The sequence below is a fragment of the Rhinoderma darwinii genome, chromosome 9, assembly GCF_050947455.1.
Source record: "Rhinoderma darwinii isolate aRhiDar2 chromosome 9, aRhiDar2.hap1, whole genome shotgun sequence".
Lineage (NCBI taxonomy): Eukaryota > Metazoa > Chordata > Amphibia > Anura > Rhinodermatidae > Rhinoderma > Rhinoderma darwinii.
Window position 1 is genome coordinate 6,004,527 of NC_134695.1, and position 15,870 is coordinate 6,020,396.

Below are 15,870 nucleotides of genomic sequence, written 5' to 3' on the forward strand. Positions count from 1 at the left end.
TAACCTATTGATAGGAAGTCACAAAGTATTGATTGGTCTAAAGAACTGCAGAATGAAGCACTCAACAGTCTCCATAACTCCCAAGTACTGCAATAAGGAGAACCCCTAGTAGTCAGACACCACCTAATTCTATAGCTAATCCCAAAACTTTAGCCACAACCCTACCCACTAACGACTTTCTCTCACCTTATTGATAACCCCAAACCTAATCCTAACCCTCAACCCTAAGGTTTCCTTGAGCTTGAGATGTCTTCTATACATCCTCAAAAACAATATAGCTATTTGTACAGGTTGTTACAGATTGAACAATGTCATGACTTTATTTAAAGGCTATGTACACCTTTGAAAACTTTTTTTTTTTCTTTAATTAAAAATGTCAGTGCAATTGGTGCAACTTTCTAAATACTTTTTATTAAAAATTATTTATATTTTTTTAGATACAGCTGCTTTGTATCCTGTAAACAGAGCAGCTATATTGTGTGCTGAATCCTGTATCCATCTTGTCAGCTGCACTGACGGGTTCAGTGACAGCGGGGATCGAGATGTTATAAGTTCAAAACTTAGATGTGATCAATAACAGGCAGATCCTGCGTATCAGAGACACGCAGGACCCGCTTGCACTGAACCCATCAGTGGTGATGACCGGACGGATTTAGGTCTCAGCACACGATGCAGCTGATCTGCATACAGGAAACAAAGCAGCTGTATCTCAAAAAGCAAAAATCATTTTTAATAAAATGCCATTACAAAGTTGCACCAATCACACTGATACACATTTTTTTTAACAGGAAAAAAACAAAAAACTTTAACAAAACAATCTTATGACCAGCTAGCACATTAACAATATTTGCTGTAGTGGGAATGATTTCTATGGAGATAAATTCTGTTCAATGCAGAAATCTTGAAACGTTTGTCCATTAAACAGGCAACATCCCAATTGTATAAAAAAAAAAAATGTGTCCACTGGTTGGAATGGCAGCACATTGACCCTTGTATGTATTTCCCATGTTAACCAAAACATCCATGTTGGACTTTTTGCGACGGTTGCAAAGGTTGTCTGCATCCTTGTTTCCTATAGGAGAACACTAATGTTGCATTGCGATAATCCCACATTTTGGAGGTTGATAAAACTTCCCAAGTGAACCTGATGCAATAAGGGAGTTTTATCAATACTGTTGTAGGATGCATGAGGTTATCAGAGTCAGCAGAAATTTGTCAAAATTGCTCACATATGGCACAACCTGGTAGACATGCTAGACACACGCCTCCTCCTTATGCCAGTTTATGACTGCTGCACATGGCAGTATTTTGCACCAAATAATGGTGCACATCTTTAATAGATTTGCTGCATTTAACGACTTCTCTTAAACGGTTGAGTGCAAAAGGGGTTAAAAAAAAATATTTAAAAAAAGATAGACACACGTCATGGCAAAATGTGACAGAATTCTTGCACATTTTACTGGTGTAAATACACAAAAAATATGCAGTTTGGGCAAAATGACACTTTTATAAAGTGACTGCACTACTTTTTTTTGACACAATTTCTCTTGAAAAGTGGAAGGGGCTTCATAATCACACTCTGTGCAACATCTTTTTCAATATTTTGTGCTCCTTTTCTAATCAGACCGACATGGCATTGTTTTTTGCCAGGGTATCAACAGGGTATGCACCCTGTTGACAAATGCAGTACACTTAGGAGAGATACTGGCGCACCAATAACATGAATTGCCAGTATTAATAAATCTATGCCAGTGAGAAAGAAAACAACTCATGTGGGTACTGTATACAGCAAAAAAAGAGGGTAGGATACTCACCAACCCTATATTTTGGTCGACAAGTAACCTGCAGTTCAGAAACCTCCAAAGTACAGTTTTCCGTGACAAGCGCCGACCACGGGATAGTAACGGAAATACTGCCAATAAAGCCATCAACGATTTCAAGTGGAGCCCCTGCTGAGTCCAGGAGGTCATTCACTGACTGAGTGAGATTGAAACATAGAAAAGATTAAAATGCTGGAAAAACAGCAGCCGACTAAACAAGTAAACAAGAGAGAAGAAATATATGGGGGTTAAAAAAGAAGCAAATGTTACATTCAGACTTATTATTAAAAATCTACTGTTAACAATACACAGACAATCACCATTTATTAAGGAGTTAATAACTCAAAGCTTCCATATACTCACTGGAAAAGTATGTATTGAGCCATACCACCTGACAGAAGTGGCACATGGCATTTAGCAAGTGATGAATGCCCATGACAGATCCATTGCTCATTCTGAACTAGAAGCATGTGACCTACTTAAACCACCTCTGATCTTACAACCTACACTTCAAAACCCAGTGTATGTGTCAAGAGCTACAGTAAAACGAAGAAACATGGGGAGGGAGGTTAGTAAACAGAAAAAGTGACTAACTAAAATATAGATGCCTTTTTCAAGTGCACACTGGTAAGATGGCGTTACCCATAACAATCAATGGGCACGTCAGAAATTCCAAGGTGTAGGAATCTCCAAATAGCAGAAGAAGTGAAACTTCATATTACCAAGGACCACAACCCTCACTTCTAGGAAATGGTGAGGATCTAATGGATGGACGTCCCAATGATGCTTAATGTGGAAAAATCAATTATACAGAATCTATCACCAGATAGATCTCTTTAAAGAGGTTGTCTCAGGACAGCCATAGATGGCTAATCACTAGGATATGTCTTCAATGTCTAATGGATGAGGGTCCGACCCCTGTGACCCCGACGTATTACTAGTGACAATAGGCACTTTGCTTTCTGGGTGGCCACACGGTCGGCCATATATCCAGTAGGCTAGTAGTTGGTGTTTAACCCACTCATCAAGCTTCCCCTAAATCTCCAAAGAAATGCTGTATGGTAAAAAGCAAATACTTTTCCGTAATTGACCGATCATGTGTCTGGATTAACTACACTTCTACTTCACAGAACTAGTCCTTGATTTGTTCCCTTCTGAAAAAGTGTTAAAAGTATATTGAGTCATTTGTTTGTTATGCCAGTTAACAAGAAAGCCGGGTGCCAACTAATACAGCAGCCATTACAGATCCTATCAGGGGCGGTCACTAAGCTTTCCTATAGTCTTAAATGGCAAACGTGCCTAGTTAAACTAGGCAGACCTGCCATTCAGGACACTAGAAAAGCTCAGTGACAAAAGAAATGGGAGCTTTTGTAATGGCCATGTTTGATGTCACCTAGCTTTAGCCTAAACAGACATAAAGACAGAGAAGAACATGTATTTATTAGTTATTTTAAGGGGAAATAAGATTTTTTTACAGTAAAAAGGTAATTAAAACAATGATATCAGAACCATAGACGAAATCTGTGCCCGAGGGACAACTTTATGAACTTCATAACCAAAAAAGGGTAGGAGTTGTGTCCCCAAATGGACTGGACGAGAATCTTAAAATATTCTGGGGAAAAAAGTACACAAGGTAAACTAGGAATACATTTCTCATTTTACATGATTTTTAAAATGTAATAAAAATTATTTTATCAGCAACTAATTTTTAGCGGTCACTGTAAGGTTAAGACTCACTTAATTATTTCTATTGCTTATACAGCGTCAACATATTCCACAGTGCTATGTAGATATATTGCCCCTGTCCCAAAAGAGCTCACAATCTAATTTCCTATCTCACACACGCTGGAGACAATTAACATATCAAATGCTTAGCGATTGTAATCTCACACAAACACGGGGAGAACGCACAAACTCCACAAAGGCGGTTAAGGGGAACAAAACTGTCCTGAAGCACATGAATTCCAATACACAAAGCATTCTCCATATTGAAGAAAACTGGTTACATAAGGAGGGACATCTCCTCACCAGACGTTTCAATGTTTAGGACTCCTACTTGTGAACGTTGATCTTAGCAGTGAGAACATGTGTCTCGTGTATTGTTACGGAGGCACTCTGATTCCAGAGAGAACATTTTGTAATGAAGGAGTGCGGCGAGTGACAGCTGAGGATTGCCTGGACTTCACTCAACCCTTTCAGAACTGAGGGAAAGAAGATTCCTGGAATCACCCTGGACATTGTGCAAGTTACTAGTTACTATGACGGATGTAGTGTCTACAGCAGTACTCTTCAAGTATTTCCATGACAAGGGCTGTATTTCTGTTCCGTAGGCGCTTGCGATGCTAACAAACGTAGAGTTTTGAGTGCTGAATATGAAATACTTATAGGGGTTGTCCTACCCCTGTCCATATGTCATATTAGGACATATGGATAACATTAAAGGGACCCCCTCTATGGACCATAGTCGAGAGCCGCTAACAAACATTGGCTCTAGCCCTGGGAGACTTGAATTGTCCAGATATTACACAGACGGCCATTCGTTTGTATGAGCGCATGTAATACTACATAATCCCTGAAGACGACGCTGCAGGAGAAACCCCTTACCCCTGCATTATCAGTTTTTTCCCTTTAAAAGGATACACCACCTTCATTAAGGACACAGCCAATCTTAGTTTTTTTTCACCCCACCATCCAAAAGCCATAACTTTTTGATTTTTTCGTCGACATTGCCATATGAGGCTTGTTATTTGCAGGACAAGTTGTAGTTTTTCATGGCTTCATTTATTGTACTGCATAACGTACTGGGTAGCTGAAAAAAATATATATACAGTATGTGAAGTGAAAAGGGCAAAAAACAGGGATTACGCCATTTTTGGGGGGATTTTGTATTTACGGCGCTCATCAGGTAGTAAAAATGACATGTTCATCTTAGGGTATGTGCACACACACTAATTACGTCCGTAATTGACGGACGTATTTCGGCCGCAGGTACCGGACCGAACACAGTGCAGGGAGCCGGGCTCCTAGCATCATAGTTATGTACGATGCTAGGAGTCCCTGCCTCTCCGTGGAACTACTGTCCCGTACTGAAAACATGATTACAGTACGGGACAGTTGTCCTGCAGCGAGGCAGGGACTCCTAGCGTCGTACATAACTATGATGCTAGGAGCCCGGCTCCCTGCACTGTGTTCGGTCCGGTACTTGCGGCTGAAATACGTCCGTCAATTACGGACGTAATTAGTGTGTGTGCACATACCCTTATTCTACGGGTTGATACGATTACGGCGAAATTAAATTCATGTTTTTTTTTATGTTTTACCACTTTTATAATAAAAAAAAAAACTATCTGCTAAAAGAAAATGTTTTTGTGTCACCATATTTGGAGAGTCATAACTTTTTTTATTTTTCCGTCAATTGAGCAATGTCAGGGCTTATTTTTTGAGGGGCGAGCTTCAGTTTTTACCGATACCATTTTGGGGTACATAGGACTTTTTGATCACCTTTTTCCATTGTTTTGGAACAAGGTGGAATAAGGTGACCAAACAAAATCAATTTGGGTGTTTTTATATATATTTGTTTTACGGCGTTATTTAACCAAGCGGTAAAATAACGCTATATTGTGATAGTTCTGACTTTTACGGATGCGGCGATGCCAGTTATGTTAACTTTAAAGAATAGTTAAACGTTCATAGTGACATGTCAGAAGTTTGGATTGGTGGGGGTCCGAGCAATGGGACCCCCACCAATCGCTAGAACGAAGCAGTTGAAACGCTCGTGTGAGCTCTCAGCCGCTTTGTGTCTGTTCGGCTTTTTCCGGAAAGTCGATGTATCGGAGTACGGGCTCATAGACTTTCTATTGAGTCCGTACACTGATATATTTATTTCCGGAAATAGCCGAAAAGACACGAAGCGGCTGAGCGCTCACACGAGTGCTTCAGATGCTTCGTTCTACCGATTGGTGGGGGTTGCAGTGCTCGGACCCCCACTAATCCAAACTTCTGACATGTCACTATGACATGTCAGAAGTTTGTCAAACGTTTAGCTAGACTTTAACTTTTTTTTAACATTGCTTTAGGGAAGAAATGGTAACGTTTTTTTTTTTTACTTTTAATAATAATTTTTATTTGATCATTACTTTTTCCATTAGTCCCCCTAGGGGACTTGAACCAGCGATCGTTGGATTGCTTGCACGATATACGGCAATACTAATGTATTGCAGTATATCGCTATACTGACAGTCTCCTTTGAAGTCCTGCCTCTGTACAAAGATGGCAGACCTGGGGTCCTTCATTAGGCCCCCAGGCTGCAACGACGACCATCGGCACCCCGCGATCGCATCTCGGGGAGGGCTGATGGCACATCGGAGGGTGCCGCCCCCTGATTCTTTTTTTTAAACTCGTTTTATTGAAAAATTTAACAAAGTTTAACACAAGGCCGCCCCCTGATTCTAACGATTTAAATGCGGCTGTCGTGATTGACTGCAGCATTTAAGGAGTTAAACAGGCAGAAACAGAATGATCTTTTTATGATCTTGTATTACACAGCCGTCACCCGCTAAGTATGGAGCACGCTCAGCCCGGGAACCCGCCCCATACCTTCCCTTAACGGTTGCCACGTACATGTACGTGGCATGTAGTTAATTGGTTAAAGGAGTTTTCCCATCATCATTATTTATCACCTATCCAAAAGTGACAGCTCGTTTACGAGAACGTGCTTACCTTGCCATTCCTGGGAGCCCCATACGGATGGAGCAGTAGTGCGACCACATGCCCATTCATTTCTACGGGGCTGTCAAGCTGCCTGTGACAGGGCCATACAGTGCAAATAATAGAGATGGGCACCTCCAGGGGGCACAAATTTACGCTGCCCTACTAGCAGAATACAAGCGTAGGAAGAGAGGCTGCAACGTGTGCCAATGTAAAGGGGGTGTCCAGTTCCAGCAAATAATTTTTTGATATAATTGAAAGTCATACAATTTTCCAATATCTATTCTGTATTAATTTCTCATGGTTTTCAAGATCTCTGCTTGTTGTTATTCTGTGGGAACATTTATTGTTTACTTCCAGTGGATAACATTCTGTCCATGGTCATGTGATGGACACACAGGTGCTGGGATTGTTAGGCTAAGTTCACACAGAGTTTTTTGACGCGGAAACCGCGCCAAAAAGCTCGTCAAAAACGGTTCGAAAATGCCTCCCGTCGATTTCAATGGGAGGAGGGGGCGGTTTTCTCACGCGAGCGGTAGAACCGGCGTGCGGGAGAAAGAAGCGACATACCCTATCTTCGGGCGTTTCCGCCTCTGACCTCCCAATGACTTCAATGGGAGGCAGAGAAAGCGTATTTCGCTGCGTTTTATGCCCGCAGCGCCCAATGGCCGCGGGCGAAAAACGCAGCGAAAATCGGCGTGCAGGGAGAGTAAAATCTGCCTCAAACTTCCAAACGGAAGTTTGGGGCAGAAATTCTGCCTGCAAAATACTCTGTGTGAACATAGCCTTAGAAGACAGAGCTCTGATACACATACTGTAACGAGCCGTGCACCTGTGTGTCCATCACATGACCATGGACAGAGTTTTACAGACTAGAAGTAAACAATGAATTTTCCTACTGAATAATAACAAGCAGAGAGCTTAAAAACTGTGAGGAATACAGAAAGTATTTTGGTAAATTGTATAACTTTTAATTATACAAAAATTTACATTCATTTGCTGAAACTGGACAACCTCTTCCATGATGTGAATGTAAACTACGATCATTACCACGTCTGTCCATTATGTATACGGTCATTACATTGTTATACTGGACGTCCATGTAATATACGGTCATTACATTGTTATACTGGATGTCCATGTAATATACGGTCATTACATTGTTATACTGGACGTCCATGTAATATACGGTCATTACATTGTTATACTGGACGTCCATGTAATATACGGTCATTACATTGTTATACTGGATGTCCATGTAATATACGGTCATTACATTGTTATACTGGACGTCCATGTAATATACGGTCATTACATTGTTATACTGGACGTCCATGTAATATACGGTCATTACATTGTTATACTGGACGTCCATGTAATATACGGTCATTACATTGTTATACTGGATGTCCATGTAATATACAGTCATTACATTGTTATACTGGATGTCCATGTAATATACGGTCATTACATTGTTATACTGGATGTCCATGTAATATACGGTCATTACATTGTTATACTGGATGTCCATGTAATATACGGTCATTACATTGTTATACTGGACGTCCATGTAATATACGGTCATTACATTGTTATACTGGATGTCCATGTAATATACGGTCATTACATTGTTATACTGGATGTCCATGTAATATACGGTCATTACATTGTTATACTGGATGTCCATGTAATATACTGTCATTACATTGTTATACTGGACGTCCATGTAATATACTGTCATTACATTGTTATACTGGATGTCCATGTAATATACGGTCATTTCATTGTTATACTGGACGTCCATGTAATATACGGTCATTACATTGTTATACTGGACGTCCATGTAATATACGGTCATTACACTGTTATACTGGATGTCCATGTAATATATGGTCGTTACATTGTTATACTCCATGTAATATATGGTCGTTACATTGTTATACTCCATGTAATATATGGTCGTTACATTGTTATACTGGATGTCCATGTAATATACGGTCCTTACATTGTTATACTGGATGTCCATGTAATATACGGTCATTACCACGTCTGTCCATTATGTATACGGTCATTACATTGTTATACTGGACGTCCATGTAATATACTGTCATTACATTGTTATACTGGATGTCCATGTAATATACGGTCGTTACATTGTTATACTGGATGTCCATGTAATATACGGTCATTACATTGTTATACTGGACGTCCATGTAATATACAGTCATTACATTGTGATACTTCATGTAATATATGGTCGTTACATTGTGATACTTCATGTAATATACGGTCGTTACTTTGTTATACTCCATGTAACATACGGACGTTACATTGTTATACTCCATGTAATATATGGTTGTTACATTGTTATACTCCATGTAATATATGGTCGTTACATTGTGATACTTCATGTAATATATGGTTGTTACATTGTTATACTCCATGTAACCTACAGTCGTTACATTGTTATACTTCATGTAATATACCGTTGTTACATTGTTATACTCCATGTAATATACGGTCGTTACATTGTTATACTCCATGTAACATACGGACGTTACATTGTTATACTCCATGTAATATATGGTTGTTACATTGTTATACTTCATGTAATATACAGTCGTTACATTGTTATACTCCATGTAATATACCGTTGTTACATTGTGATACTTCATGTAATATACGGTCGTTACATTGTGATACTTCATGTAATATATGGTCGTTACATTGTTATACTCCATGTAATATATGGTCGTTACATTCTTATACTCCATGTAATATATGGTCGTTACATTGTTATACTCCATGTAATATATGGTCGTTACATTGTTATACTCCATGTAATATATGGTTGTTACATTGTTATACTCCATGTAACATAGTCGTTACATTGTTATACTTCATGTAATATACCGTTGTTACATTGTGATACTTCATGTAATATACGGTCGTTACATTGTTATACTCCATGTAATATATGGTCGTTACATTGTGATACTTCATGTAATATACGGTCGTTACATTGTTATACTCCATGTAACATACGGACGTTACATTGTTATACTCCATGTAACATATGGTTGTTACATTGTTATACTCCATGTAGTATATGGTCGTTACATTGTGATACTTCATGTAATATATGGTTGTTACATTGTTATACTCCATGTAACCTACAGTCGTTACATTGTTATACTTCATGTAATATACCGTTGTTACATTGTTATACTCCATGTAATATATGGTCGTTACATTGTTATACTCCATGTAATATATGGTCGTTACATTGTTATACTCCATGTAATATATGGTCGTTACATTGTTATACTCCATGTAATATATGGTCGTTACATTGTTATACTCCATGTAACCTACAGTCGTTACATTGTTATACTTCATGTAATATACCGTTGTTACATTGTTATACTCCATGTAATATATGGTCGTTACATTGTTATACTCCATGTAATATATGGTCGTTACGATGCTAGAGTTGACGTCCATGTAATATATTCGGTCCACGTGCACTGTATAACATATACGCCCTATAATGACTAATGATGATAAAACCGGAGAGGTTGGTTACTTTGGCTTTGCATACTTTGATCGTGTCATTACAGATACCACTGTGTACAATGAAATGTGCAGAATAAGTAGAATTACCCAGATGTCCAGGTGTATATCAGTCAGTCGCCCGCTTCCATTGTAGAGGTCCAAACTCAGCTGCTCCAAGCTTAACCTCTCCTCCAGGTAGTGACCCAGGTAATGTTGTAGAAGATACCGGCACGCCCGCGTCTTGATGGAGCTGGACCATGGAAATAGCCACCGAGACATACTGGTGAGGGGTGGGAGGGAGATGGGGGAAGGAGAAGGGATCCCACCTCACCTCATAACCCAGAAAATGTGGGCACAGCAGGGGAGCTTGTCAGCCACTCTCGTGTCACCCCAAAAACCGTCCCCTACATATCCCCCTTCTGTGATATACTCTATGTTGTCCTCCAGAAGTACAGGTGACCCCAGCGGAATAGATGGACTCCTAATAATATATATTCATTTCTAGCATAGTACTCAGGCACAGGGCTACACTATACCGCTCTCTATAACGTTATGTACAGCCGTCACTCAGTCACCTTCTTCTACATAATAACCCGATGTCGCCTTTTGTCCTGTGACTGAACTCCTGTCACATAAGCAGCGCCAGCCCCCTCCACAGCCCGGAACCTATATGATAAGGTGGCCCTAATAACGCTTGCGGTACTCTGCCTCCGCTACCCCGATTTACAGGGTCAACAAGTCTATGACAAGATAATCGACCTGCAACGCCCGGTTCCGGGTCACTCTGTGTTTTGCTTCTCTACAAAGCCCCGCCCCCTTCGAGCTGCGCACTGACGCCTGGAGGAGAGGGACCAATCATGTGAGGTCAACAACGTGCGTCAGGAAGGTGGGAGGAGAACTGCAGAGGCGTCCATATTGGTACACCTAGAACAGGCTGTGTGAGGAATATAAACAGAAGGAATAAGAAATGTTCATAGATAAGCACCCAATGTGAGGCGAATGAAAATAGTAATTATTACTAAAATGTTATTTGAATATATTTCACTTCTTTACATGATCTATAGTAAGCATGTACAAATGGTTTATTCTAAACAAGAGACCTTTGATTTTATATGAACCAAATTCAAACGTCCGTCTAGTGTTTGAGAGTAGCAAGGCTCCAATCCAATGTAATTCTTAGAAAGTCTTCCTGTTAGGGTATGTTCACACGGTCTATTTTCAGATTTAATTCGGGCGTTTTACGCCTAGAATTACGCCTGAAAAAAATGGCTCCATTACGCCTACAAACATCTGCCCATTGCTTTCAATGGGTTTTATGGTGTTCTGTTCCCACGAGGTGTAATTTTCCGCGTCGCTGTCAAAATACGACGCGTAAAAAGTCTCCCACGAAAAAGTAGTGCATGTCACTTCTTGGGACGTTTTTGGAGGCGTTTTTCATTGACTCCATTGAAAAACAGCTCTAAAAACAGCCGTAAAATACGCCACGAAAAACAGCTCCGTATTTTCTGACGTTTTTGGTCACCGTGTGAAAATACCCTTATCGTACATGATAAAGGTTGTCAACAGGCCAGTAAAATACCGGCGCAGTCAATATTTACAATGGGAGGTCGGTTAGTGCCTGTTCACATCTGTGTTGGAGGCACCGTTAGAGGCCTCTGTCGCAGATCCGGACAAAAATTGCGCAAACAATAGCGCAGCATGCTTACTACTAAAACCACGGACACCCCGACGGAAACCAGTAAAACAATGGGTTCCTTCGGCAGCCTTTGGTGTCCGTCGTACAACGGAACCGGGCTTTTGGTATTTTTGCGGTTCTGCTCCTCTGACGGAGCACAACAATGAAAATATTAGCGCAGATGTGAACAGGCCCTAAAGTTATAATATTCTTACCAGCAAAAACAAGTGCTGGTCTTTTTTGTATAAAAAAATATTTCAGGACTTGGTCTCTCCTCCCTTGCCAGGCTGGAGGGAGGCAACGCAGCAGAGAGCCAATGACCGTTTCAGCAGCCACACATGCTCACAATCCCTGCCTGCCTGCCCGCCCAGAGAGTCAAGAGCGGAGGAGGATACTGGGTACAGTAAGTCCCAGTGTCAAATCACATGCCCCCCAAACAACACCCACTTTTTACCCATGTTGGTGTTTATTTACGTATGCCATTTTTTAGGGGGTTAATTTATGCGATTTGTGTAAAATAGCAGCAAAGAGAAAGTCCCCAAAGTGGGTGGTAAAATGGCAACCATAATGGACATTGGTGTGGGGCGTCACCAGCTCCAGTCACTTACACTATGTTGATGTCATATTACAGGCATCAGCACAGTATAGGCAGAGCTCCAGACTACCACTACCGCCATTGTGGGGAAGTAACAGTCTGGGGTCAGTTCACATAGAGATTTTTTACACCCATTTGACGCGGAAAACACGCCAAAAAACAGCTGAAAATGCCTCCCATTGACTTAAAAGGGAGGCGTAGGCGTTTTTTTCCCACGAGCGGAAAAACTGTCCCACGGGAAAATGAAGCGACATGCCCTGTCTGTGACATCAATGGGAGGCAGAGAAAGCGTATTTCGCTGCGTTTTTTTTACCCTTAGGATTGGTTCACACAGAGGTTTTTTTCATGCAGAAAATCTGCCTCAAAATTCAGTTTGGAATTTTAAGGCAGATTTTGCTCTGCCTGCACGCCGATTTTTGCTGCGTTTTTCACCCGCGGCCACTGAGCGCAACGGGAAAAAACGCAGCGGGATACGCTTAATCTGCCTCCCATTGATGTCAATGGGAGGTCAAAGACGTAAACGCCCGAAGATTGGGCATGTCGCTTCTTTTTCCCGCGAGATGGTTTTTCCGCTCGTGGGAAAAAACGCCTCCGCCTCCCATTGAAATCAATGGGAGGTATTTTCGGCCGTTTTTTGGTGCGTTTTCTGACGCCGTTTCCGCATCAAAAAACATGTAAAAAAACTCTGTATGAACTGGCCCTTAGGCCTCATTTACACGAGCGTAATATACGCGCGTGCTTTTCACGCGTGTCGTACGCACCTATATTACTCTATGGGGCAGTGCAGACAATGCGTGATTTTTGCGCAGCGCGAGTGCGTTGCGTAAAACTCACGACATGTTCTATAATCGTGCGTTTTTCGCGCATCACGCACCCATTGAAGTCAATAGGTGCGTGAAAACCACGCATGCCGCACAGAAGCACTTCCGTGCGAACTGCGTGATTCGCGCAAGAGCTGTCAAAAGGATGAATGTAAACAGAAAAACACCACGTGCTTTTCTGTTTACAAACATCCAAACGGAGTGTCAAATTAGAGATGAGCGCACCGAACTTCACCGGGTTCGGCCGAACTCGTTTTGACCGAACCCGGCAAAAAAATTTCCGGTACGCGACGTCTGGAGACAGTCACTGTCCACGGTGCTGAAAGAGTTAAACTGGTTCAGCACCCTGGACAGTGACTTCCGATCACAATATACACGAACGTGTAAAAAAAAAAAGAAGTTCTGACTTACCGATAACTCCCGGCTTCTTCCTCCAGTCTGACCTCCCGGGATGACAATTCAGTCCAAGTGACAGCTGCAGCCAATCACAGGCCAAGCACAGGCTGCAGCCAATCACAGGCTGCAGCGGTCACATGGACTGCCGCGTCATCCAGGGAGGTGGGGCCGGATGACAAGAGAGGGACGCGTCACCAAGGCAACGGCCGGGAGACCGGACTGGAGGAAGCAGGAAGTTCTTGGTAAGTATGAACGTCTTGTTTTTATTCACAGGTAGCTCTATATTGTGATCTGAATTCACTGTCGAGGGTGCTGAAAGAGTTACTGCCGATCAGTTAAATCTTTCAGCACCTTGGACAGTGACTGACGTCGACTAGCCTCATCTCTATGATGGCGGCTGCGCGAAAATCACGCAGCCGCGCATCATACACTGATGACACACGGAGCTGTCAAGTGCCTTTTGCGCACGCCAAATGCTGCATTGTTTGGCGTGCGCAAAACGCACACGCTCGTGTAAATGAGGCCTTAGAGTAATAGAGTATCGGCGAAATTAATCACCATGACTACCTCAGAGATTGACATTATAGAAAGGACGTCAGGGCTGAATATTGCTGTTTATCCCTGACATCACATGTAGAGCAGCCGTCTCTCTTCGCACTCATTGTGCAATCACACCCCTCCCCCCCCAAAAAAAAAGTACACCTCATCACTTGTGGAAGAGTACATTTTTCTTGCCAGATGAGCACAGACACAAGCCAAAAGGGGTCAATGTTGGCTTATTTATAACTTACGACTATTCTAGGCTCTGTTCACATCTTTCCTCAATCATTCGCCACTTGTTTTGCAGTGCAACAGAAATCTCTTTTCACTAAAACGTCTTAGGCTTTGATCACATTTGCATTAGAGGCTATGTTCAGAGCCTCTGCCGAGAATGTCATCCATGCATGCGGCACGATCCTTTCTGTCGAAATGATGGACACATCAATGAAACCCAAGGGACCCCATTAATTAAATGCTGTCCGTCAGGTGCTGAAGGTATCCATCATAAGACTGATCTGGCACTGCAGAATAAACGTAAGCCATGATGCAGATGTGAACAGAGCCTTACAGCAGTGGTCAGTTGACCCCCGTTTTGAAAATAGGTGCGTGTCCCAGAGCTGCCATTTATGGCATATCCCGTGGATAAACCAAAAATATGGTTTAACCACTTCCCCCTGCATGTATTCTGGGCCTTATTGACCATGCAATTTTTTTAGATTTTCCATCGTCCCATTCAAAGAGCTATAACTTTTTTATTTTCCCGTCAACAAGGCTGCATGAGGACTTGCTTTATGTGGGATGAGTTGTATTTTTCAATTTTGCCGTATAAAGAATCTTTTATGAACTTTTATTAAAAAAACAGCAATTTAGCCATTGTTCTATGCAGTTTAAATTTATGCCGTAAATATCATGATACCTTTATTCTATGGGTCGGTACGACTACGACAATATCAAATGTGTATAGTTTCTCTTATGTTTTACTACTTTTGCAGAATAAAAAAAACTTTTGAACTAAAATTTTATTTTGCATGGCCGCTTTCCAAGAGCCATAACTTTTTCTATTTTTCTGTCGATGTCGCCATATCAGGGCTTGTTTTTTTGCGGGACTTCATTGCTACTATTTTGGGGTACATGGGACTTACTGATTAACCTTTATTATTATTTTGTTGGGGGGAATAGAAAAAATAGCGATTTTGCCGTTGTTTTTTTTACGGCATTCACTTTGCGGTTTACATAATATGCTAACTTTGTTTTTTGGGTCATTACGATTGCAGCAATACTATATATGTGTGTAGTTTATATTAATTTTTACTCTTTTGTTAAATAAAAGCAAATTTTTTTTGAAAAAAAAATGGTTTTATTTTTTTTTCTGTGTACCTTTATTAATAATTTTTATTTCACATTAAATATTTTTTTAATCCCACTAGGGGACTTCACTGTGCGATCTTTAGATCGCAGATATAATGCTTTGGTATACTTAGTATACCAAAGCATTATTGCCAGTCAGTATAAATTGGACAGGCAATCTATTAGGACGTGCCTCTGGCAAGGCATAATAAGTATACTAGTCCTTCTCAATGAATTAGAATATCATCAAAAAGTTAATTTATTTCAGTAATTCAATTCAAAAAGTGAAACTTATTGTTGATGATTATGGTAACAGTTAATGAAAACCCTAAATTTAGTCTCTCAGAAAATGTGAATATTAAATAGGCCTAATTTCAAACATTATTTTTATTACCGAAATGTAGGCCTACTTAA

At 40.9% G+C, this 15,870-nt stretch overlaps 1 protein-coding gene across 1 annotated transcript in view; it reads right to left on the reverse strand.

Moving 5' to 3' along the window:
• The window catches only part of ATG2A (autophagy related 2A), a 112,800-nt gene extending 101,907 nt beyond the window's left edge, over positions 1–10,893 (reverse strand). Inside the window, exons 1-2 of the mRNA XM_075837200.1 lie at positions 10,191–10,893; positions 1,815–1,977 (exon numbers count right to left, since the gene is read on the reverse strand). Coding sequence (XP_075693315.1) covers positions 1,815–1,977; positions 10,191–10,361 — 334 coding nt within the window. The 5' untranslated portion in view covers positions 10,362–10,893. The remainder of the gene's footprint in view (positions 1–1,814; positions 1,978–10,190) is intronic.
• Between the last annotated feature and the right edge of the window lie 4,977 nt (positions 10,894–15,870).